At 37.2% G+C, this 25,573-nt stretch overlaps 1 protein-coding gene across 2 annotated transcripts in view; it reads right to left on the bottom strand.

Moving 5' to 3' along the window:
- COG5 (component of oligomeric golgi complex 5) overlaps window positions 1-25,573 on the bottom strand; it is a 185,353-nt gene that overhangs the window by 22,826 nt on the left and 136,954 nt on the right. For both annotated transcript variants that reach the window (XM_048302615.1, XM_048302616.1), the window contains exons 11-15: window positions 24,507-24,588; window positions 22,061-22,265; window positions 21,193-21,354; window positions 19,126-19,225; window positions 664-774 (exon numbers count right to left, since the gene is read on the bottom strand). In XM_048302615.1, the coding sequence (XP_048158572.1) occupies window positions 664-774; window positions 19,126-19,225; window positions 21,193-21,354; window positions 22,061-22,265; window positions 24,507-24,588 (660 nt within the window). The remainder of the gene's footprint in view (window positions 1-663; window positions 775-19,125; window positions 19,226-21,192; window positions 21,355-22,060; window positions 22,266-24,506; window positions 24,589-25,573) is intronic.

Genomic DNA, 25,573 nt, shown 5'->3' with positions numbered 1-25,573 from the left:
CCAGAGTCAGGAATACTCATGTTCTTTTTTTTTTCTAATAAGGCTAGGATTTAAACACGATTAATTGCAACTACCAATATATCTGTTTGTTTTAGTTTACAAAGACTGGGTAACAACTGGTGTCACTAAACCAGTAAACTGGAATTATTTGTAACTGTGCTTAGTCCTGAAAAATTTTCAAGCCAGACTTTAGTCACAGTAATAACGTATGGAGATGTTTGTGAGGTGTTGCTTTTATTGATTTCATCATTTCCTTCCCCTTTTCATTTTAGCCACAAATGTGGGAAAGCATTGAAGGTCTTCTGAAAAACAGAAGCTAGGGCTGAGGCAGATGCTGGAAGGGGGCTATCAGGCTGATAATTACAAAGACAGATAAGAAAAAAAACAGTTCCATCATTTATGCTCACAAAGTAATGGCTCTGAGACGTGATTATTCTCTATAAACACGTTTTTATTCTTCTAATATTGACAATTTGTCACATAGTGGTACTTACAAAGGCCAGCCAAGTCTCAAAAGAGTTGTACAAATGCACAGCAAGGTGCAGCTCTTAACACAAAATTGGGCTGTATTTGTCAAGAGTTCTCATCCGCTAAATGGAGCATATGCACAGGATAGAGCAAGAAGGTAACATGGCAAGAGGAGAAATGCCAAAGGAAGCCTACCTTCAGAACTGCCTGGTGCAGTTTGTACAGAGAATTAACTACAGCCACGTTCCTCCTCTGGCCCTCTGTCAGTGGCCCAATCACCTGGCTGGCGTCTCCTTGAGTGGACAGCTGCAGTGATCACAGAAATTGTGAGTACCAACTCTTGAAACTGCATCTCCCCAAACTAAACTTCAACCACAGCAGAAAGCCAAAGGCCCTCACTACCCAGTGAGGGTAACTCCATTTAACTCTTGTCTTGATTCATAGAATTTCCATCTTCAGATAAAACAGACTGAACAACAGCAACAGGATCCTTGAGAGACTGTCTCAGCTCCCAAACCACAGCACTGAGACCCACATCTCCTGGAAATACCTAGTCCCAGCAAAACTTCAACTTTGTAATCAAAGAGTCAGGTGAAATCACCTACCTGAGGATGCCCAATAAACCACCAGCAGCTTTTCTCTATGAGCAGTGTACATTCTTCTGTATGCCCTCAGTCTGTCCTTCTGACAACCATTCAAGCCTCTCCTTAAAAACTGCTTTTTCAAATAGATGGCTTAGAGCTTTGTAAATAATAGAGGCTTATAAGTCAACAGAAAAATAGAACTACAGGGACCAAAACTGCTAGACCTGTCATTAAAGAGTTCTATCCATGAATCTTCCAGCAAAAATCAAAGAAATATTTCTTTGTATTTAAACTGCACAAAGCATGCATTTTTTATTATGACAACAGAAATCAAAGTTCCAGGGTGATCCATAAATAACCATTAACTATGGAACAGTCTTGTAAGGATACCACAGCATATATTTGTAATTTAAAATATCATAAACTGCAATTGGGAAACAAATGAAAATTTTCTCGTGCACTGAAAACTGCAGAAATACAAAGGGCTATGTGAATTCTAGAAGTACATCTAAACATTAAAGCAAGAATACCTATTAATAGAAGGCTTTACTGAGATATAATTACCCAACTAGTTATCCATATTTCAGGATACAGAATTATCCTCCAGGAAACCCCTGAAGATGCCTAGCTCCAAAAGTCTCTCAGTAAAAATATATTCAACTCACTGAGCAAATGGTCAAGAGACTTTTATGGAGTGTGTCTAAACACAGTTGTAGGTCATACAGAAAGCTCCTAAACTAAAACTGAATATACAGTTATAATTGTTTAAGAACAAAAGAAACAAACATAATAAGAAATTTTTTAACTTATGAGAAACAATGAATCTTTACTACTGAAAGACTATTCCTGTGCTTCCCATAGCTTCCATACAGCATAAACACAGACAGCATACAAGCACAGTTATCTAGTATTTTCCAGCATTGCTAATGATGAAGTTTTAGACAGGTTCTTGCAAGCACCCAGGAACTCTGATTTATTCACAGCACTATGGTGACAATATCAGTTCACTTCCTTTTCTTCAAATTTAGGGATTATTTCAGGATAAATAGGTTTCCGAGGCCATTGTAGAAGGAAAGATCTTTTCCAATCTACCTTCAATTATTTGACATAAAAATGTATCCTTAAACTGGTTGACAAATAAATCATTGTGTCAGCATTTTCCTGCCTCCCTGATGAGAACAGCCACGTGAGGCACGAACATCCCTGTTTCCTTCTAGATACTTCTGTTTGAGAGACCTGACTGGTTTTTATAATTCTGCTTCTCACGCTTACAGCTTCACAAATGCATTGATTAATAACAAAACAGCTGTGCAAAGAAAGACCCCGTTCACCCAGCTGACCACCCTCCCAGACACAAATAACCTTCTTCTCCACACTTAAGTACTGTACAGACTAATTTATATTTTTGCACATTTACAACTATTAAACATAAAAGATACTATTAAACCAGTAAAATTTTTCATCCCAGTTACTTAAATTTCAGTTCCTCAGAGTTTATTGTAAAGGTTTCACAATTTCTTAGACATTAGACTGTATCTCTCCTGATGATGAAAAAGCTTAACTGGTAAGTAAAACCATTAACAAGTACAAACATAACCCTTCTGCAATAACAAGAAACTCTTGCAGTCAGCAATAGCACACAACAGCTTCACAGGAAAAATCTGAAAATACCTTAAAAGCAACTAATCTTCTCAAAACTGTTTACCGTATTATATTTCCTTTAACTAATCCACTTGAACTTTGACAGTTAGATGTGCTGATCCCTTGTACATCCTAAAATCACTGGTCTAAAGCAAAGAGGCCTGAAAAATTTGACTCTTGTAAGTAGCAGTTGGAGCTGGGCAGCCCAGGGCTCCCTAGGACCGTTTCTCCTGTAGGTGTGCCATGGGAACACCTGGCACCTACGTGGGCAGGTGTGTCCTACCATTTACAGAAGTCTCTGTTGCTGTCACAATGATTTCTCTGACTTTGCCTCAAGGCAAGAAAGTTCTCCACTCTGTCCAATTTGGTTCATGTACATACACTGTGTCACTGGCAAAAGTCCGGATTTTAGACAGTTTATCATTATTCCAGTACTCTAATGCCTCAGACTGAATTCTTGACATCACTTATATCCATTATACAATCATGCATCCAGTTAGGAAAAATGTCATTATTGTGTCTCTCTGGTTCCCAGAAACCAGGCTTATGGACCATTTACTATAGACACAAACCATCCCCCAGTTTCTTTTCCAGCATACCAGGTTTTATCACTGATTCGCATTTATCACTCTCTTTTATACAGAAAGTACTTTTAAATTTCTGTGCTAGACACAGGTTATGCACTTAAAACTCAGTGGTAGTGTAACTCTTCCTCTGTTATCTGTCCACTGGGGATTGCATTGTGTAAATAGGTTAAGACAAGTAAGTGTGAAGCCTGTGCACATCTGCTCAGGCTGTCTGAAAGACACAGTCCACAGGCCTTCTTTTTGACGAGGACACTGGAGAAAAAATCAGATGCCTTTTTAATCAGTCTGATATATCCTGAAATGCAGAAAGCCAGGAAGGGTGAGTTATGCTAAGCAGAAACAGGGGGAACAGAAGGGGTGATTTCATCCCAAATCAGAATCTATTCTGGGAAACAAGTAAAAGACCAAGTGCAGCTGAAGGCCAGATCCCATCTCCAGGGAGCTGTCAGTCACCCTGGGAGTTAGTCTGGCTTAAGCCTGCTAGCTGAAAACAGAGGACAAGAAACAATGTTGAAGCCAGAACTGAATGAGCAGCAACAACAAGGCCTGTAATTGTTCCATATTTCTGTATCTGCCTTAAGTATAGCAATCGATTTCTTACACTCTTCACTTCAGTTGGTTAAATTGTTTCTGCTTTTACCTCAAGCCTGTCTACTATTTCCAGTAATTTCACAGGCAGTAGCACGAGCACCCATTCCCCAGCAAGCATCAGTTCTACAATGGGTGACACATCAGTGTGAGCTTCCTTTGCCAACAGGAGCGACAAGCACGCTGCCAACATGGGATGCTCGCGAAGAAGAGTGAGGCAGAGAAGTGTGCTACCAGGAAATATTAGCCAGGACTGTTGTATCCAGGCACTGGGACAAAGGCTGTGTCTCGTGGTGCCCTAAAAAATGTGAATGTGAGCTTCTGTCCCACGCAACGTTTAAAAACAGAAAGGGCAGCTGTTAAAATGAAATGAGCAAGGAACACTGGGAGATAGTGCCTTTCTGACATATACATGAGTGTGTTAAAGTAGGAGGCTGAAATGTGCATGTTCAATCCAGCAGCTGACTAGCTAGAAGAAGCTGCATAGAAGAATTTTGGGGGGGTTTAAATCTAATCCAACTGAATCTGAGACCAAAGCAGTAGATCGATATCAGGTAGCTTACTGAACCAAAAAGGACACTTGTAGAAGGCAATACACAAAAAATGTGTCATGAAGGGGGAACAAGCTGACTTAAGGTAATCTAACTTACTTGAGTCTGACATGGTTGAGAAAGTGTAAGCCATGAATGCTCTCACTGAATTCAGAAGTCCTTATGAAAAATAGTTTCTTTTCGTTTGTATCCTTCAGCACACCTACATGGTTACACTGCTTCACCTCCAGAGAGTGCAGGTGCCTCATCCTGGGTCAGTAAGCTGCCCACAGCAGAAAATTTCAGGAATGATTCACCTGACCACACGCAGGAAACCACGAAGCAGAGACGTAAGAACTTGCATTGAGTAATTCACCTAGGCTATTTCAAAGCCCCTGCTTTGGGAAGCGAGTACCTGCATCCTGTATGCGCCCATTTCTCTTCACTAGCTATAAAGGGAATTTAAAGCAGTACCACAGATCCCTAGTAGTCATGTAAGATGTATTCTCACCCTATAAATGTATTTGCACCTCTTTGCATAGACCTACTTTGGAAATATGTCTTGGAAATAACCAGATCAAGTGTTCTGGATTTGACACTTTTCTGTGTTTGATGCCTAAGAACAGACATGAAATGTGACAGCATGGATTTGATCTCACATGTGGAGACATGTGCAATGGTAAGATTGCTTTGGGATTAAATTCTTGTCTTCACCATTAAGCAATGAATGTAGAATTTAGATTAGGCCATGAATCAAATCATCAGTTCTCCCTTGGGTTATAAATAAAATGCTAACTGAGTTTGTCTTTTTCTTCTAGGAAAGCTCAGTCTATTGATACATCTTTTCCTGTAATTTTTTTAGTGCTTCAAAGTGACTAACACTCCTCTCTTTCAACAGGTGGCAGCTCAGAAGAGACACTGATTTGTGAGCTGGTTTGCTAGTAGTCCCTTCACAGACTACATATCTTGTGAAAAACTTCAGATTCATGCTCAGTAACTAAGATCTCCTGTGCATCCTTATTGACAGTTTTGGAAAGCTCCATTTATTTGATTTCCCTGAAACAGCCTCAGCAAACCCATTTTTTTAGAGCAGGAAACATCATCATAATTTAGGAGTATGGAGAAGATCCTAAAATAAGACTAAAGTAGGGCTTCTCAACAAATCATTCAATCTAACTCCAGGATCACGAGACTAAAGAGTGTTTTGATAGCACAAACTGAACTCCAGTTGTCAAGCTAACATTTTCAACAGTAAATGCATTCCTAATAGATGCAGCTGATGTTGCCATACCTCTGGCAGAAGGCAATCAATCCATCTGGTACTTGGCCTCCTGCCTGATCATAACAACTTATTATAAAGCACAGAATCCATTTAGAGAGTTTCTGAGTCAATAGGCCTTGGCCCTGGGATTTCTCCCATAAACGACAAATAATTGGGATGATTTACTATTAGGTTTAATGTTTTCCATACTGCAGAAGGTACCTTTTACAATCTCTTTCCACCTAAAAACCACACAGGTTTAGTAGAATTAGTTTGCTCCTTTTTGTAAAAAAAGCACCGTTTAGCAGAAAAATACAGAAGAATCTGAACTCCATTAGCTATTCCACTTAATATATTAGCTACTTAGAGGATAATATACAAGAAGAAGAGACATAATTTAGAGGTTCGAAGTGTAGGATTTGAATGAATTTGTCAGTGGAAATAAGGTCCTTGACTGATGAGGATAAATTAATATGAATATTCTGCTTAAAAAAAAAACAAAACTAAAATTTAAGAATAAATCATAAGTAAGAATTTATGTTCTTGGAGCAGCTTCTAATTTTGCAAAGAAGAAATATTTCAAGACATGAGGAAAGGAATAAGCTGTGAGTTCAGGCAATAATTTAAAATGTACATAATAACATGCATATTGCACCTTCAGGACATTCTTGTAGCTTCCAGAATATCTTTTTTTTTTTAGCTTCCACGGAAAAATGAAAATTTTGTATTCTAGAAATACAGAAAAGGAGTTTGTAGGTGAAGAAATTCAAAATCTTATAGAAAATGCAATCATTATTTTTGGAGGAAAAATTTGAAGGGACAGTTAAGTCCTTGACCAGGAAAAAAGACTGAACATCATGCTCATACTATTCATGTTAGAAGAAGCAGCAATCATTGAACCATTTCCTCAGGGGTATTTCTGCTTTGTTTTGGTTTTTCTTTCTTAATATTTTCAAAAGCCAAAGAAATGGAAGAAAAACAGCAAATGGTCTTTTTGTAACAGAAAAGACAAGATTTATCTCCAAGTCTTTGAATCATCCGAGAAGAAAAGCACTGTACAAGTAATCAAAAGTGAGTAATAGTTCATGGTGCTTAAATAATGAGCTGCTTTAAAACAGCTCTGCTATCAGAAAACACTTATAAAAGCAGTTCCTTTAAGGAATCTCAGAGAATCCTAAACCTGAAACACTTGGAATAATTTTTCAACTACAGAAAATTAAGCCCCTTCTATTACCCAGCCAAGTCTGAGGAGGATTTCAAGGACAATGTGTGTTGATCCTGATACCTCTGACTGTAACGTTTGCATTTTTCATGCTTGCCAAATTAATGACTGAATGATTAATCATATCTTATATGTAATCCCATTAGCTCCTGGTTTCAGCCAACTACTGAGAATGCCCCTCCAGAGGTGAAGAGCAGACATCCATCCCCAAGACACATGAGAAGTTCAACACGCTAGGGTGATATTCACCTACACATAAAAAATACAATCAACTTATTGAATTGTCATCTGCTTTTTGTGGTATCAAGTCCCGCGTTAACTGAAATTAGAATATTACCACCCTGCACAAGTCTATGATTGAACTCTACATGGTCCAACTCTCATTGGAGCTGTTCCAAAATTGAAAAATTCCAAATCCTTTACCATATAGATATCAACATACACCTAACCAAGTCCTTTTATGAATCACAGAATTTAATTTGCTAAGAAATAACTTAGAGCTTACTATAACAAAATACTGTAAGGATTGTGCCATCACGTTCTTTTTCTACAGGCTAGCAAAACAACATACTAGACCTAAAGAAGTCTTAATCAACTTCCTAGCAGGATAAAATAAAGTACACAGTACTCCCAAACCCAGACTTTTATGTTTGGATGATTTTTTCTGGAGATTAGTCAGGATATCTCAAAAAAAAACAATTAAAAAAAAAATCACACATTTCTTATGTGAGTCACGATCTAACCAGCAAAAGGCAACATGAAAAAAAAGAATATCCTTTATGAAGTTATTTAATTTAGGTCTCTCCTCCGGATTTTTAATTCCAGTTTTAAAAGTTTAAATGCTTTCTAAAGTGATTTATCAGATAGATATTTCTAAGTATTCTTTGACCAATATAAGTAGCTTCCTAATGAGTGTTTGAACAAAGCTCTTCTCATCTTTCCATCAAAAAAATAAATTACAAAACCTTACCTGACTTTTGATTATTTTTAAATTAGACCTACTGCCATCTTTAGCTTTTATTACTGTACAGTGAAATAGTAATTATTCTGAAATTATTTTATTATATAATAGTCTCCCACATATTCTATTTAAATACCTATTAATGAATTCTTTTAATGTGCCAAACATTGAATTCATATTTTTGGGCTCTCTCATTTAAATAGCATGGATACAAGGTTTTCATTGACAGTAATACCATCTCTTCAAGCTACTGGTACAATACAATTAATTCATGTATCTCAAAAAAGAACTGGGGAAAATATAATCCTTCACATTAGTTACACCATTGTTACTGACCCGTTATTTACATAAACCTTTCCTGAGGTGTCACTTCGCTACTGTTCCTGATGATTTGTGAGCTTATTAGATTTCATACTTCCCTCCGAAGTTCACAATATTCGACATTTAGACAGGAGGACGGGATACGTTTCCCTGGAACTGTCAGACAAATCTCATTGTTGGAATATGTCCTGAATAGTGATTCACCCGCAAATGAAAGCTTACAATTCAATATAACACCATCTGATAAGAGACATGGATTAATTCTTATAAGATCACGTAATAAAAAAGGCAATCAGAAATACACTTTATGTCATTACAATAAGGATTCATCATGCCTTTCAATTCAAAACCACCACAGGCCCCATAAATTTGCTGGGGGTTATATCTGATGCCAAAATTCCAGGGCATTTTTATCCCTTCACTGGAAGAATTTGGTTTCAGGAGGTCTTTTCTCTCTCCCTCTCCACCCTGCTCTCCCCTACTTGATTGAATTATTCAGCTAGATGAATTTAACTATGCCACATAAGAGGATGGGTGGGAAAAAAGCCAACACACATACCCCAAACCACATAGCTATGTCAATAAACATCAGTAAACATCCTAACAGAGATGCAGCTCACATCCATTTTCTTGCTACTCCAGCATATTTCATTTGAGGAACTTGTATAAATTAACTGGGCCAAAAAATGTTTTTGCATAGTGTAAGGTACATTTCTCCTTGAAATATATATGACTAATGTCAACTCAATGAATGCTTTCCTCCATAAATGAGGTCTTTATTCTTTTCATTCCTCTAGAAGAAACCAGAATTACAGACATCCTGTATCAACATTTTTCTTTCTTGCAACATGTTATGGATATTTGTCTCACCACTAGACAGACTGGGGCAAAATCAGTGGAGAACTTGTTGAATCCAGCCCCTCGCTGCCTTTTCCTAGTCAACCACTAAGGACAGACTGAAAGGTTCAGAAAAAAAACCCTACCCCCATGAATACTCAGAAAAAACTAAGAATCAATCCTTCTCATCCAAGTGTTTTCTCATTGCAATGTTTTAACTTTTAAATCCCATCCTTTGCACTTCTACTTTTCATAATTTTACTGATTAAGCCGAGATGTTCCAATATAGTCTCTGGATTAGTTATAATACACTTAGCCTTTTAGATTCTGGACAAAAATACGCCATTCATATTGCTTATCATCTAAATAACCCTCTGAAAACAGCTTATTTAAATCTTCATTGCCCTGATCAAGCATGACAGACACCTTCTCTTCTACAAATGACATTACAAAAATTCCTTGTAAAGACTCTGTCTCTTTCTCAGCTCAGTGTTTTAAGCTGAATTAATTGTTGGGTTTTTATTCCACCTAGCATTCTAGCCTTCTCCTTCCTCATTGTCTTTATTGCAACCATGTTTACAAGCCACCAAGGACAAGCATTAATAAAGTAGAGATTGTTTTTAACAGTAGTAATAAAAACCAAGATCAGAGCACATTTGATTGCATTCTCAGGAAGAGAGGTCCTGAAAGATCTGTAAAGACATGGCATGACAGCATTATACTTTCAAAACTACATCATCAAAAGCAAACAGTAATTTTTTTCTATTGACTATAATATATCAGATGCACCATAAACCCACTAAGAAAGAAATCATGAAAAAAAACCAAGACTCATCTGCTACAAATAGTTATGATGATGGGATGGATATGCAGAAAGTTGAGATCTATTTTAAATCTCAGTAATTACAAACTAGTTTTTAAAAATACTCAAAAGAAAGGATCAGCTTTTTCAGAAAACTTGAAACATAAAAATACTTTTTCTAGAGCGGTGTGAGAAGAATACAGTTTGTTTTCTTACAGTCTGCCTCTAAACTCAAAAAATCTTCCAAATAATCTGCTCCAATCCATTCCAAATGGTTAGCCAGTAAACCAGATATATTTAATAAGAAGATATTAATTCTGAGTACCCACTAAAATTTGAAAATTGAAAATATCATTTTGAGTAACAGCAAAGATGAAGCCACCCGAGCACCAATAAAGAACACAAGAGTAAGTAAAACAAATGTAAGTAAAACAAAATTTGGAATCTTGCACCTGCAAATCACAAGTTCTAATATAAATTGGATTGAAGGACAATGAGAGACAAATTTGTCTCCATTTCAGTCCTGGTGAAAAGTGGGCATTTATTAAAATCTTCATAATGTGCATCACTGACTATCTTACTTGAAGCCTCAGGAAGGAGACCTGTGACTGAAAAGGTCTGAGAAAAGATAAAATTAATCTTTTAAAATATTTCCTATAGAGACAGAGCACAGTGGCAGGGCAATGCACTGAGTTATACCAGTTTTGTGGGCAATACTAAAAATAATTTAAGAACAACTGCAGCAGAGCTGACTTTCCATTGTATATATTTTGATGCTAATCTTATGTAATACATTTGGTGCTGATCAGCATTACAAAGATCAGTGCTCCAAAAATATCTGAACATGACAGATAGACAGATATTCTTCAGCCTGTATCTCCATCCATTACATTCACTAAAAATAGAATATTAAATTACAGAAGGGCTTGGTTGCACCGGCGTGCAAAAAGGTGTCATCTGAGTTGGCTCAAAGAAACACTTGGCTACTGGAAGAAAGAGCTGAACACTGAAGAGTTAACATCCAAGAGTTTTCTTGCACCCATCAGTAGTACTGGAGTTGCCAATTAGCCACAATGCCACAGACAACTGTACTCTTTTCAAGGTCTAAAACTGGTAGAAACACCAAATGCTATACGAAAATAAGTCAAGCTCAGCTGACAAGCACTGCAGACGGAAAGTCTTGGAAAGCATATATTTTGAAACTCTGGCAATCTAAGAAAATCTTAAGAACAAAAGCAATATTACTACAAAAGAAATCACATCTCCTAACTTTTGCCTTAGAGATTTATTTACAGCAGAAGGAAGTATGGATTCCAGATGCAAGAAAAAAATTACTCCAATCTGTCAGCATTTTAAGCTTCCTCTTGAACAGATTTTGCAACTCGCTGCTGTTCAGTCTCAGTCACATATTGGCTACACCCACAGCTGTAAATTAAAGGGTGCCAGGAAAGGTCCCTGGATCTGGCACGTGACTGTCTGTACCACTAAGCTGGCAGGACATCCATTAGCAAATTTTTGGCCTGGGCCAACAGCTACTTTCCCCAATCTCCAGCCACAGCTCAGGAGAGTCAGTCCTGCAGAGACTACTGCCAGAAAGGCTCTGGCAGCCAGACACTGCTTTGGGGAAGGGTAGCCCTCCCTGATGCCATGAAGTTTTTTTGCCTTTTCTTTTATACCCCTGTTATACCTTTTTACAACTTCTGTATTCTTAGTGCTTTTTGTCTACATTCTTGGACTTGTTTGTCAAGCTAAGAGACTAAACATTTTAGAAGCTTTGTAGCTAGGGATCAGTGTGCCCCAGACCCCAAGGTCCTCTCCAGAACACATTCTGTAAACTAAGATAGAACCATCCAGGGGAAGATCCCTTGGGGAGGGGAGGGCTCATTCAAGCCTCTCACTGGGGAATTTTTGATGGATATGCTAATTAGTAAAACCTGTAATGTTATACCAGATCTTTTGGGGGTCGGCATTTTGGTGGTGTGCATTGGGCTGCATTCCACCTGGATGTGTGCACCTAAAGATCCTTAAAATAAATACCAAGGTAGAACCTCTTTTTCCCTTCTAACCATTTTTGACCCTTAATTTTAAGACCAGGAAAAGGCATCACCCCCAGCTGGGAGGCATTGCCTGGCCCCACTGGCCACAGTGCCCTGGGGTGTTTCCAGGCACCTTCTGCTCCCTAGTACAGACATCACTGTTACCCTCCCATTTCAGAGGGATGTTCACAGCTTGGGATGGCAATTTAAGTCCTGAGTGTAAGTCACAAACCTTTGCTGACCTTGTGCTCTCAAGCAAGAGAGGCAAACATTAACACAAACACCAGGGTGACAGTGTGGAGCAATTCAAGACACAACCCTTCTGCAGCAAAAACAAAACACATCTTGCTGATCCACCTTGAACTGAGGCCAACACTAATCAGAACAAGCCTCGATGATAAAAATTTGCCTTCACACAGATGAGATCAAGCTCATTTACTTACTTACATTTATTGTTCTCAGGACAGTTACTTGTTTTCCACACCCACACTCTCTTTAAAAAGCAAACCTAGACCACCTGGGGACAAGCAGTCAGTGATTGGTATATGCATGTATGTAGTGTTTGCCTCTGAAGAAGGGGTTGACACAACAATGAATTGTTACATTTTTCTGCTTATGCTCTTTTTTGGTATTTACTTTCTTAAATTATAATGCACTAAAAAAACCCCTGTCATCAAGCACATGCTTCTCATCATTATGACAGATAATAATACTTTTCAATAACATTTTCCTAGTTACACAATCTAGTACCAGTTAATTGAAAAGTAGATCTCAGTAAACCCTCAGAAGTTTAAAAATAATGTATATTAATTTTAATAATAGAATTTTTATGTTAGAGCCACTTTACATTTAAACATTAAGCCAGTTAAATATCCAGAATTGTTTCACAACATCTGAAATCCAGTTTCACCATTGCGTTCAAAAACAGGATCAGGCTAAATCAAAGCTTCCCAGTTACTTCCCAAGAAACTTCTTGTGCCAACGTATTACTGCTCATATTACTGCTCCAGTGCTCTGCAACTGATGCACATTCTAGAACCATGCATAACATTACATAACTGAAATATTTACCTAAGTAAATGTAAATAAATCTCAATATACTACTGAGATCCAGGACAGTGAGAAAGAAGCTGCCTACTCTATATCACAGATATCAGCTGATGCTGACTTTTCCCTCAAAACAATCCGGAATCTTAAAATGTCAGTCACCCGGGAAAATCCACACAAATGTTCTTATGTCTGAAGTGTACAGTCATCCATCACTTTTGGGATCAGAATAACAAATTCTCTCTCATTTTGTCTCTTGGCATGTCCAGTAGTAGAGGTCACCAATAGGTGATTCAATGTCTTGCCCTTTGAGGATATGTGACAAATATTTGAACCTTGGTGCAGCGACTCCAATTTTTGAGACACTTATGTATTCTCTTTAATCTCAAAATTTGCTTCTATTACTGGGTCTTTAGCATTTTAATTTTGAAATACGTTAAATACACCAAGCATTGTTTTATGTTTTCTTAAGAAGGTCAGGGAAGAATTCTTCAGAATGCCAGGAAGGACTGTGCTCTCTGCACAGTGCTTAAAAATTTCCAGGTGGCAAATGTGATAATCACAAATACCGCAGCCATTGCCCAGGCTAAAATCCTGATGAGAAGCCAAGTCTCTAGCATGAGCTGTAAAGGACAGGTTAGTAGCTGAGGGCACAGGTTAGCAGCTCTCCCAGAGCACTGCCCTCAGGCTGTTATTTCAGACCTCTGCCTCATTCATCAGCTTTTGAGAGATATGGCATCAGTTCAACCACATTGAGTTAGGAGAATAAAAAAAATACTCAAATTCTCTACTTCCTTCCTCCCTCATTACACCCACTCTCCATCTCCACCTTTTGAGGGCTTCCTCTCTATGATTGCTTACAAGTCTGACAGTGGGAAAGATCTCCATTATATCATCTGCCTGCAGCCTCTTGTCTGCTGGAAAGAACCCTTTTTTTAGATAAACTTATTACTCCATAAAATACAATATTCCAAATTTAGGAAACACTCCAATTATAGGCAATCACAGCTCCCACTGATTTTAGCCTTTTCTACCCTAACCTTAGGAAAAATCTGCCTGGTTTAGTATGGCCATGCATTGTCTGTACTTCAAGCAGACATGAACTTTCTCAGCTTGTGCTCCAGGCTGAGTGAGTGTTGTGTTCCGCAAGATGCCACAGCTGAACTGGTCAGCACAGACTGGAGTGGAGCTAAAATGTGCTCTGCCATCTGGCAACACAGTAGAGTGAGTTTGTGCCTGCCTAAATCATGTAAGCACACCATTACATATCCTCATACAGAAATGTTTTTTAAGATAGTTTAATCCACCAGAATTTGCCAGCATAATCGCCCCCACCTGCTCTGAAAAGCAAGTGGACAACCTCATTTTTACAATCCTGCCTCTGCAAATGACTCTTTGCTTGTTTATTGGCCAACAGATGACATCGTCTCTGATGATGTCTCCAGTGATGCCCTATGGTGGGAGGAGTCAGCAAGACACAGCCTTCATCAGACAAGGCAGGAAGGACTGCTCTGGGACTCTGATCAAAATAATAAAGATAGTCTGACAGGATGACTATAACTCTAGGGAGGAAACTGGTAGAGGTCTCCAGGTTCACAAAGTAGGAGAATCACACCTTCTCTAAACAACTGCATTTTCATGTTCACAGCACAACACATTTCATCTATGTGCAATTGGTGGGTGTGTTAGTGTATTTCAATCCACCCACATGACAAGCTGAAGAGAAACAGCACAAAAGTAAGAGAACAGGCAGTACTTACATTCAGGTAACTGAAATCATCACTCTAAAACCAGAAAGAATGCAACAAAAGCCCCAACAACAAATATTGTTTCAAACGGTCCTGTGCTGGGAAGGTAATAGGCTAGAGGATCAAAGAGGGCTCTTCCACCTTCAGTATCTATAAGGGACAATGGGTCTTGCAATTTATTTTTCTGCTTGTTGGCAAAATTACATATCTTGTAAATTTCAGAGCTTTTAACCCTCAATGCTTCATGACTGCTCTATCAATAGCAAACAAAAGTACAGTGATTGCAAAGTTGCAACAAAGAGATTTCTAATTATAAGAGAAACCACAACATTTCAAGTACATTCAAAACTCAGCTCAGTAAATGACAAAATTACAGGTAACCAACTGGGGAAACACAGTTTTGTTTCTCTTTCAATCATCAGGCTACCATCTTTTTCATTTTTCTGCAGATAGATAAGAAATCTGATTTAAAGTAGCATATTAACAAAATCAAACATTAATTCAAAAGACTGCAATCAATGAGGCATCTTTTCCAAAAATTAACAGACAAAGTCTGTTCTGTTATTATGGAAGATTACTGCAGGGTATTATTTTAGAGCAGTGGTCTTTGAAGTGGGGCACATACACCACAAGGATTAGGCAAGACAATACAGTGGGGTGCACGACAAAAATATCAGAACTTCAGTACACGTATAGAAGTTATAAATAAACAAGTATACATATAATGAAGGTGCAAGCTCAAAAAGTTTATACTGACAGGGATGCATAACCAAAAATCTTAAGAGATCACTGCACTAGAGGATTCTGCTGCCATGTCAAAGGCATTTAATAAAGATGTTGCTGAGTTATAAGCTCTTTTTTATACTTCTCAACTATCAGTTAAAGAGGTAAAAATATCTCTAGGAAGCAGATTTATGAGCTCCTATCTTTTATTAAGGAGCATGGATCCTCATAAACACCCCAAATTACTCAACTTAATTTTGTTTTCTGGAAATGCAACTTACTGCCTTCTCACAAATCTCTTCCCTTCACTGTACTTATTGTAAGCATTTGAGGAAAGAGCTAATTTTCCTGATGTGGCCAGTTAAACAAGAGCACAACATGTTGCATGGATCAATCAAGACAGGTGATTTAAGGTATTTGCAAATGGGAATGGATGACTCCCCTGGAATTGAATAGAGGAGAAAAGTTAGTGGTCTTTTTCATCTGGGCTACCTCACTTGCAAGAAAAAGTGGCCACTGAACAAAACCTGGCTCAGTAAGCAGACCTTTTGTTAAAACCTATGCACTGGATTGCAAGGTGCAAATGCAGAAGAAGAAAATTTTATTCTTATCCAAAACATGATGATCAGATTTGTTAATATCTTTTCTAATCTGGAATGAGAAGGTTGTGGAAATGGTGACTAAACAGAAATCTGGTGGTGTCTGTAATCATTATGAAGATGTCTGGCCTATCTATTTTAAGGAAAACGTGAATAAGAAGAAACAAGATTATAATGGCACAGAGAAAATATACCAAGCACCCTTTCTCAGCACCACAAAACACATGATGGGTGATGAAAGCTAATACTCTTAAATTAACAGAAATATTTTTTAAATCTAGTGCAATGTATAATTATCCCTTCAAACTCTGTATACTGAGAACATCTGCAATTACACTGAGTGAAATTAGGACAATAATTCTGAATGCTGCATGGCATACACCAACCACATCAAGCATCAGCAAGGGGGTGACTAAAGATTCACCCAACAGCAGAGTGTATCTACATATTGCTTCCAGAGATTATTTCTTATCTTCTCTGAACCAGTTAATACAAGAACAGGTCTCAGGTGCAGCAAGTTCTTGATGTGGAGAAAGCTGAAAAGGCTACAAAGCCACAAGTAACACAGACAAATGTTTTGAATTTACAGGAAGAGGCCATTTTTTCTTAGTCATCTTAGCTTTAGGACTGTATGCACAGACTGATAGATGCTGGTTTTGCTCAAAGGTAAAATCTCTGAATCTTGAGTAACATTTTTCTTGTTATTTGTCTACTTAAAGATACCTGGAGAAACAGTGATGAAATCTCAGTGAATTGCAATTCCTTGTTTTGGGAAACTGAGTAAATAAAAACCCTGACATCAGAATGTCTCAACATTTTTAGAACTGCATATTCCAGTTCTTCACCTTTCAAATCTACCTGCAATATTACAACATTAAAAAAAAAAATTTAATTACTTTTTAAAGTCTCCTGCCCCCATCTTCCTTCACTGAGAATTCTGAGATGCTTTTGTTTACTTTTAATTTGGAAGAGAACTCAATTTCATATTCCTCCAGGAAATTAAATTTCCATCTCTAGCACTGCTCTACTATAGCTATCAGACATGAAGCATCTGAGCGGATATGTTACATGGTCCCCTTCTCAGCTTTAGAAAGCTATTGTTGGAGGCTGGATTGCAAGACTGAATTAAGATTGCATTCTTGGCTAAACCACTAAAACATAATGAAACAGTGCTGTCTGACATAGCTCCTGTTCTACACATGGTGCACAATTCAGGCTCAATCTGTCTGTCCAAAAATAGGCACCAAAAAAAGGCTAAGTTGTTCCAGATTATATCCAGAGGGCTGGCAAGCATGGCACAGGACAAGTGGGAGAGCCGTGCCCTGCTGGAGAGGCAGCTGGAGGCTAGGAATGATATTTCAGCACCTCAAAGATGGCTCTTGCACTTACGTCTTGGCAACTGTGTTGAGCACTTCTGGTTTTTAAATTTATAACGTGTATCAGCAAGGAAAGAAAGAAGTTTTTAAAAAGGTAGCTGTGCAATACTCTTGACTTTATTTTACAGTTTGTAGGTATGTGCTTGAAGGACATTGATGTTCATCCTGCCAGGTTGAGTAATCCCATCACTTAGCTTTTCAATGTTTCAGGTTTGCATTTTCAGTTGTCAAATCCAAGAAGTTCAAGGGCTCACACTCCCTCTTTCCTTCTACATTCTTTTACTTTAAGGTTAGCTAACACAAAGCCACAAATAATATACTTATCAGCTTATTTCTGAGTATCTTGGTTTTTTCAGGGTTTCTTAAAAATTTGCCAGCTGTCTAAACACAAAATGATGTTCACTTCCAAAGAATCCCCTGGCCAGATTCAAACTCTAAGAAGTTGTTAGAGAAGGTGAGCACAACCCTGGTACTTTCACAGTTACAGCTGATGGGTCTTTTTTTTTCCAGTTGAATGCCACTATTTGACACTACACTCTATGATATATAGACAACAATGTATTTTTTTTACCTATGATAATTCTCACAACCTACTAAAAATCCTCATTTCTGCCATAAGCAAATTTCATCCTGAAAATACGAAGCCATGATTTGATAGCCTTAAAAGCAGACCCAACTTAAGCACTATGCTTTAAACAGCTAACAAAATAATGCCAACATTTGTTTTTATTTAAAATTTAAAATATTCTTTATGGCCTTCATGACTGCTTCACCTATGTACCTTTTCCATACGCCATGTTTGCGAACGTCTAAGACAATCCAACAGACAAGGTAAACAAAGTATGTGTTACTGAATTTCAATTTTTTCAAAGCTATTTAGAGACAACAGATGTGTAAAAGGTAAACAGAAACCATACTAACTAAATTGCTGTAATGTTTTGTAGCCAATTGGTACAAAAAATATTAGCAAGCATCTTTCTTTAAATGAAACATATCGTAAATGAATGTTACTGGAGTCTGAGTCTGCTGTCAGAATTAATGTTGCTTATTAAGTGAAAATCTTGTTACAAATACAAGTAGTTAGTCATTTCTGGTGGGTCTGCATATTGCAAAAGTTAATTTTCATCTCTTCATAAAAAAACCATTACAATTTCAGCAACAGTCCTTAAGAGAAAATTGTTCATCTGAAATTTTTTTTTGTATTATGACAACATTCACTGTACTATCCATAGGCTCCTTGAAGGCTCTTACCCAAAAGATATGGCTTTAGGGATCCTTCTTCTATTCAGTTTAACACTAGATGCCACTGCATGGTAAATGATTGGAAATATGTGACAAATGCAAACAAATCAAAGGTCACTTAAATGTATGTCAAATAATAAATATATGGAAAAACCCAAAATTTCTCTCAAGTAATAAAAAATTGTATTTGAATCGTCCAGATTTTAATACCATAAAGATGCTGTATCATGTAAATGAGTGTAATATCAAATGTTGGTTAATAAAAAACTGAATTTAACAGTCTTGATTTTACTTAATGACAGCTACAATTTTGATGTTTTAAAAATTAATATGGCAAATTCAATTTGGAGTTATACAGATAAATTTTACCGCTATCAATAGACTGAGTTTGTCTGAAGGTAGAATTTAACTGAAAATGTTCATAAATACAATGGAAAGCTAACTGGAAGGTTTTGTCTATCTAGATTGCTTTACTGTTATGTTCTAAATCTACAAAAGCCAGAACACTGTACATGTAAAAACATTAGGTTTTAGAAATTTAAAATTACTTACAAGCTGCTCAGACTTTACACCGTAAAGCTGAACGGTCTTCGCCACATTTTTGGCCACAGCTAGACTCAGGTCTGGATCAACAGCAGCCACATTCAGCTCACTGGAAGCAAAGATTACAAATCTCAATTAACGACTAAACAGTGCTGTATTGAATCGATAAAGAATTTTAACTATGAATACACAGTTACGTGGCACGTCAATTTAGACAGAGTAACACATACAACCAAGTCTTTCCACGCACCGTAATTCAGTTTACAATTTAACAAGTCATTTGGGAATTTTATGTGCAGTGTTCCTATTCTAGTAAAAATGAGCAAAGTTTAGGAATGACACTTCAGCATGAAATCACTATTAGTAAGCCATTCAAAAATATTGACAGCAATTAACTACATTCAAGCTTTGGCAGCAGCCTTCAAACATTACAGGTGAATACACAGTCATTCAACTCTGGAATTACATGAGCTGTGCAGAAATACCCAGGGGATGCCTTAGCTTGACACAACTAATAAGCTGTGTTTTAGGCAATCCTTTATAGTAAAAGAGGCCCCAAAGGAATGACAGGGAACAAATGAAGAAGGAAAAGACTTCTAAATCATTTCCAGTATTTTTTGTTCATGAACGTCCCCAGATCTCCATCGGCTGGGGCTGCATTCAGAACTGCTCTGCTGAAGACAGGCAAGCACAAGAAGCATCATGTTGCTTGTGGTGAGTTTAACCTCTCTCAAGAGCAGGAGAATCACTAAGCACCCCAACCTAGAATAATCTTCTCTGAGAACTCTCTAGGGCCCAAACACCATTAGCTAAAGGTAACTCTGGAAAACTCAGCTGAAATTTCATAATTTCATAATTCTCTTTTTCAAGGAGCAAAATAATATCAGACACCAACAGACATGTTCTGAGCATTTGCAACTCCCAGTCACAAGTACTATGTCAGTATTTAATACTTTACACACACAAACATACTGTGAATACTGCCCATCTCTTTTCAGATTTTATTAACCAGAGTAGACCTTACCAAAACCTTATGAGGGAAAATGCACCACTGGTAATTTAAGTATCCCATTCTACAAATTCTACCTGGAGTAGTCATCTCTATCTTTCATCTTGCTGTTTTACTTCAACTAAGTATTTACACCAGGTATTACCACTTGCAGCCAAGCAACTACCAGTTCCCTTCGACGCAGTCAGAATAATTACGAGACCAGACATTTACAGTATGTGTAAAGTTTCTCTTCCTGATCTTTTATAAGCTCAAACATTAAAACTTATATTAAAATTCCATTTATCCCAGAAAAACAAAATACAGAAAATAAATAATAAAATGCATTGTTTATTATCAATAATAATAAAGAGGTGCTTATCTTGCTGTATTCAGCATTGGTGCAGCCTCATCTTGAACACTGTGTCCAGTTTGACGTCCCACAATTTAGGAAGGATGTGAAGCTACCTAAATGTGTCCAGAGGAGGGCAACAGATCTGGTGAAAGGACTGGAGGGATTGTCCTATGAGGGATGGTAAGGATTTGGGCTTGTCTAGTTCAGAGAAAAGGAGTCTGAGGGGCAACATCATTGCCCTCTACACCTTCCTAAGCACAGGAAGCGAAGAGGGAGGTGCTGAGCATTCTTCCCTGGGATCCAGTGACAGGAGGTGTGGGAATGGTTCAAAGCTGCATGAGGGGAGGTTCCAACTCAGTATTAATCATTTCCTTAACAAGGTGTTCAAATAATGGAACAGGCTATTTAGAGAAGTGGTCGATGCCCCAAGCCTGTCAGTGTTTAAGAGGCATTTGGACAATGTTTTCAGCTTTTGGGTAGCCCTGAAGTGTTCATGCAGTTGGACTGGATTTATTGTTTTAGGTCCCTTCCAATTGAAATATTTTGTTCTATTGTGTGCTACTCTATTTTATCCTATCCTATCCTATCTTCTGATTTGATTTTTGCACTAACCTGCTTTATAAATAGAGAATAACCAACTTTTTACCACTAAGGAAGTCTAATTTCTAAAACTGTAACTTATGAAAAAATACATGCTGAGTATTACATTTTGCAATGCCTTATATGTACATACCTAGCTATAGTTTTTATGATGCTGTCAAGCTCGTCAGAAGAGGGAGGATTCCGACCTCCAGGAGGGAAGACAAGATTGATGGGGTCAAACAGTCGAGATAAGGATTTTGACAGATAGGCAGCTTCATATTGTTGCAGTGAATCTTTCAAGGCCTTTTCTGGACTTTGGATATAGGAAAAGGTTACTACATTTTAAATTAAAATACACAATAGCATTAAATCTTTCCAGCCATACAAACTTTGCCATACTGAACCTGTTTTTCCTTTCTACTCTTTAAACATACGCATATGAAAAACATTCTTCTGGTAAGTCTCCCACTGACTGCTCAAGAACATATTTAAGTCAATACAATTCTCAATATAAAATATTCATTTTATCTTACATAAGTCTAGAAGTCCTAATAGAATTGATGAGCTTGTTTCAATTTGATCTTTCTGATATCACTTAGATCATGTTTATTCTATGATGTCAAAACTAAAAACTGTGAATCATAACAACTGAGCATTTGTCACACTCAAATGATTGCAGTGTCATTAGGAAAAAGCTACTGCTGTAATCACAATGCATACAAAACTGAATTTTCAGCATTCTCCTATTCTTTTCACCCAAAGAGACAAAAAGATAGAACTTGTTCAAAAGTCAGAGACTTTATGAAAGACAAGACAACCCAGCACCATTAGATATATAGCCTAATGAAAAGCCTGCAGCTCTAAAACAGCATTAGAGCAGTAACTGCAAGAGGGGAAAAAAAGTCTTAAAAATTCTCCCACAGTGACAATTTGAATAACAGTAAGTTTATAAAAATATTCTGTTTTCTTACAGTTTGCAAAGATTTATATTTTATAGTCTTACAGTTCATAATACATACTCATAATCTTCATTTTTTTGCATGAATATGTCCTGTGCATCTTCTTCCATTTGTTGTAGTTCAGCAAAAAGATCAGTAGTTCCACTTGTGTTAAAATTCCTCTGAACATTTTGACTGTATTGTTGGAGGCGCTTCCACAAGTCATTATAAAGCCTCAGTAATTTAGGGTATTCTCCTTCAAATGCTTGTTTCAAAAACATAGAGGCTGCAAAATAAAGCAGTAAGCAATACACAATGCTAAGTTCAAACTAATCTTTTTATTCATATAAACAATGTTATCCTAAGTTTAATATTAGTAATGTAATATTTATAATTAATTTCAAAGTGACATAACTATAATATTGAATGCACTTGACAGAGGATCTAAAGCACCAGTATAAAACCCCCAACTGGAAGACTGGATATGAAAAGCTTTTTTTATTTTGTACAGTAAATGTTTGGTATCAAACTTAATTATTATCATCATTCATTTAAAGCCAAAGTGTAATTGGAAATCTCTAAATCTAGAGATTTGCTAACAATATCTTGATGGAGGAAAAGTGTGGGGCTGTGCAACCTTGAAGATAACAATTTAAAACAGACAAAGATAACTCCTATGAACCAAAGTCTTCAGAAATGTAATGAGGGAAGCATATGCCTTTATGTACACTTCTTAAAACAAGGTATTTAATATGCAATTCCTAAACTTGTCAAAGAATGACAAAGCAAGCAGAAAAAGAAGCATTATTTTCAGCCTAGAAAGGCTTGCCACAAGTAACAGGAAATGAAACAAATGTACAACTGCTTTAGCAACTGTTAATCTTGATCTAACGTCACTCATACTCTATAGATTTCCCATTACATTAAGAGATTAACACTGTTCCATTCATTCCTAGGTTTTTCAGGTTCCAGACATCTGCCCTATTTCACCCAGCCTGTGCTTTCAACTCAAATATATACTAATTTTGAATATTGGAGGATTCACATTTATTATCAAACACAAGAGTTATCGTAGGTAACGAAGCTATGTTTACAAAGATTATCCCAACCTCACAAAAGCAGATCATGATCTAATAGCAAACCTTGTAAACTGCCATAAATTCCTATTTTTACACTATTTTTCTGATATCTCATCTTCCTCTGATATATATGATCCAGAATCTGACTGATGTCAATAGATTCAGTCACCAGAAATTTATGTTAAAAATGAACATTCTCATGTAGATGCCTTGCTTAAATGAAAAAATTTGCTTACTGTAAACATTATCTCCCCAAAACTTAGCTGTATCAAAACAAAAACATCGTTCACATTGAAAACCCCCTATAAATGTTTATATAAAACACATTATTAAAAACTGCAAGTAATAAAATAGTTTTGAATAGCTGTTAGAAAAAGTACAGCTGACAAAATGTAAGAGTTCCCTCAGTTCCGTAGTGTTGGTTGGTGCCATTAACTGATGTCATAATTTTACAATCTTAAAACTGAGTGCTGAGAACAGGTAGCACGTGTTCAGTTTGAACACAGGAGGCGCAGGGTATGTACATACTGCTCTTAAAGCAATGCATAAGGCAAACAGTAAAATTAATATGTTTTAACACAAGATGCATACATTTTCTTTTGGGATCATCTCGTTACTTAGCAACCACTGAACATGAATCCACCAGCTAGTTCCTCAAAATTATACTGCTGCTATAAAGCCTGGAAGGTCCAAATTTTGAAGGGCCAGTGCAATAGCTGAGATCACAAAGATAAATGCACATCTAATGCACTTCGCCTCTATGTGCAAAAGATTAACTTTAAACACTCTATGCAAACGTGAAAGATACTTTTATGAAAGTACCAAACTCACCTATGATCCAACTGCATGCTGCATTAGCATGTTCTGGTAATAGAACTGCCTTATGTTAACACATTATTTATATTTAATATTCCTTGATTGTATCTGCTATTTACGTATTACACATGCAGAGAAAATTGTGTATAATCAGAACACCAGCTGATTATCTGTATTTATTACAAGACAATTTTGAAGTAACTAAAATCCTGTTTATAACGGTATCCAAAAAATGGCTGAAATCGGATTTTTACAACCAATCAGTGTTTAACAAGAAAAGACTAAGAATTTATCTTTAAAATCAAATTACTGATTTTGAATTTGGCAAACCTACTTGCTTTAGAAAGTATATACGTACTAACATTTTTACCTCCACATACAGTTCGAAAAATACTTTTTGTTATTAGATAACTATTTAATGAAACAGAAAATATTTCTTTCTGAAAATTCAAACCTAGTTTAGGAGGATCCTGTCGGGTTACAAACCCAGAAGTTTCAAACACACAGACCTTGTACTGAGTGAACCACTGCTATAGTTCTGGTAGAGGAGATACCAAGCAAAGGGCTTACTGAAAAGCAAGATTCAAAATAATTACAGAACACATTAAAAATCATTTATACTGCATACTTACAGTCTGTTGCTGACTGAAACTGAGAGGAAAGTGTCTGGGTTACTGCAGTCCAAAATTTGTACAAAATATCAGACTGGCCATCCTGAGAACAAGGGACAAAAGGAATACAAGTTTCAAAACATATCCTTTTCAAAGGATCTCAAACAATGCAAATGCTTCCAGTCAAAGCTGCTCCTCATCACTGGGAATAAAATCAAAGTGAAATCTGAGAAATTTCCCTCAGGTTTTAGAGCTAGAAAAAGCATTGGAGAAAAAAAAAATAAAAGTTTCACTCTTGTCTCGAATGAAATATTTTCCTCCAAGTCTGAGAGAAATGCTCCCAGCTCTCTAGGGGTGTGAGAGCAGCCCGAAGCAGCACACCTCAGGAGATGTGTTAGAAAATCTCTTTGCACTGCAGTGACCTTCCCATTCCGTGGGAGTTCTCGTGCCAGCTACACCACAGCAATTATTTACTGCCATTACCCTGAAAACTCCGACCAGGGACTAAACCCACTGCGTGCTGCACACAGAGCAGCTGTGGTTCCCAAAAACATAAACCACATGAAAATACAGTGAACTTCACAGCTGCCTGGTGCCAGCAGGGCAGAAGTGGAGGTGGAAACAAGGGAGCACACCAAAGGACAGGTAGGCAGAGGCAGGCTACTTCCCTACTGCCCCCGACATCTGGCACTTAGAATCAAGCATTAAAGCGTGATTTTTGATCCCTGTCTGTGTGCTTGAGGTAGAAAAAAAATTCCAGGAGATGAGGATGAGTATCCTGTCCTGCCTGCTTGTTAGATACTTGGAAGACTGTTCAGTGTTGTCACGGGAAGAGAAAACCCGCTCTGAACACAATGGTTTTCTTCTGTGTATGGTGAATGTCATCCATTGACCCTATTGCTACATTAACCAGTTGGACAAAATCAATATAGGAATGATAATCAGAAAAGAAAAAAAAAGTCAGTTCATCTTCTGCACTGCCCAGCAGTACCACAAAAAGGTGGAGATAATCTATTGTATTTAAAAGTATGGCTACTCCAAAATGAATTACTACTACTGAAGATGATAAAGGAAAAAAAATGCTCTTT

The sequence above is a fragment of the Corvus hawaiiensis genome, chromosome 4, assembly GCF_020740725.1.
Source record: "Corvus hawaiiensis isolate bCorHaw1 chromosome 4, bCorHaw1.pri.cur, whole genome shotgun sequence".
Lineage (NCBI taxonomy): Eukaryota > Metazoa > Chordata > Aves > Passeriformes > Corvidae > Corvus > Corvus hawaiiensis.
The sequence above is the reverse complement of the archived record's forward strand: the minus strand, read 5'-3'. Positions and strand labels throughout refer to the sequence as shown.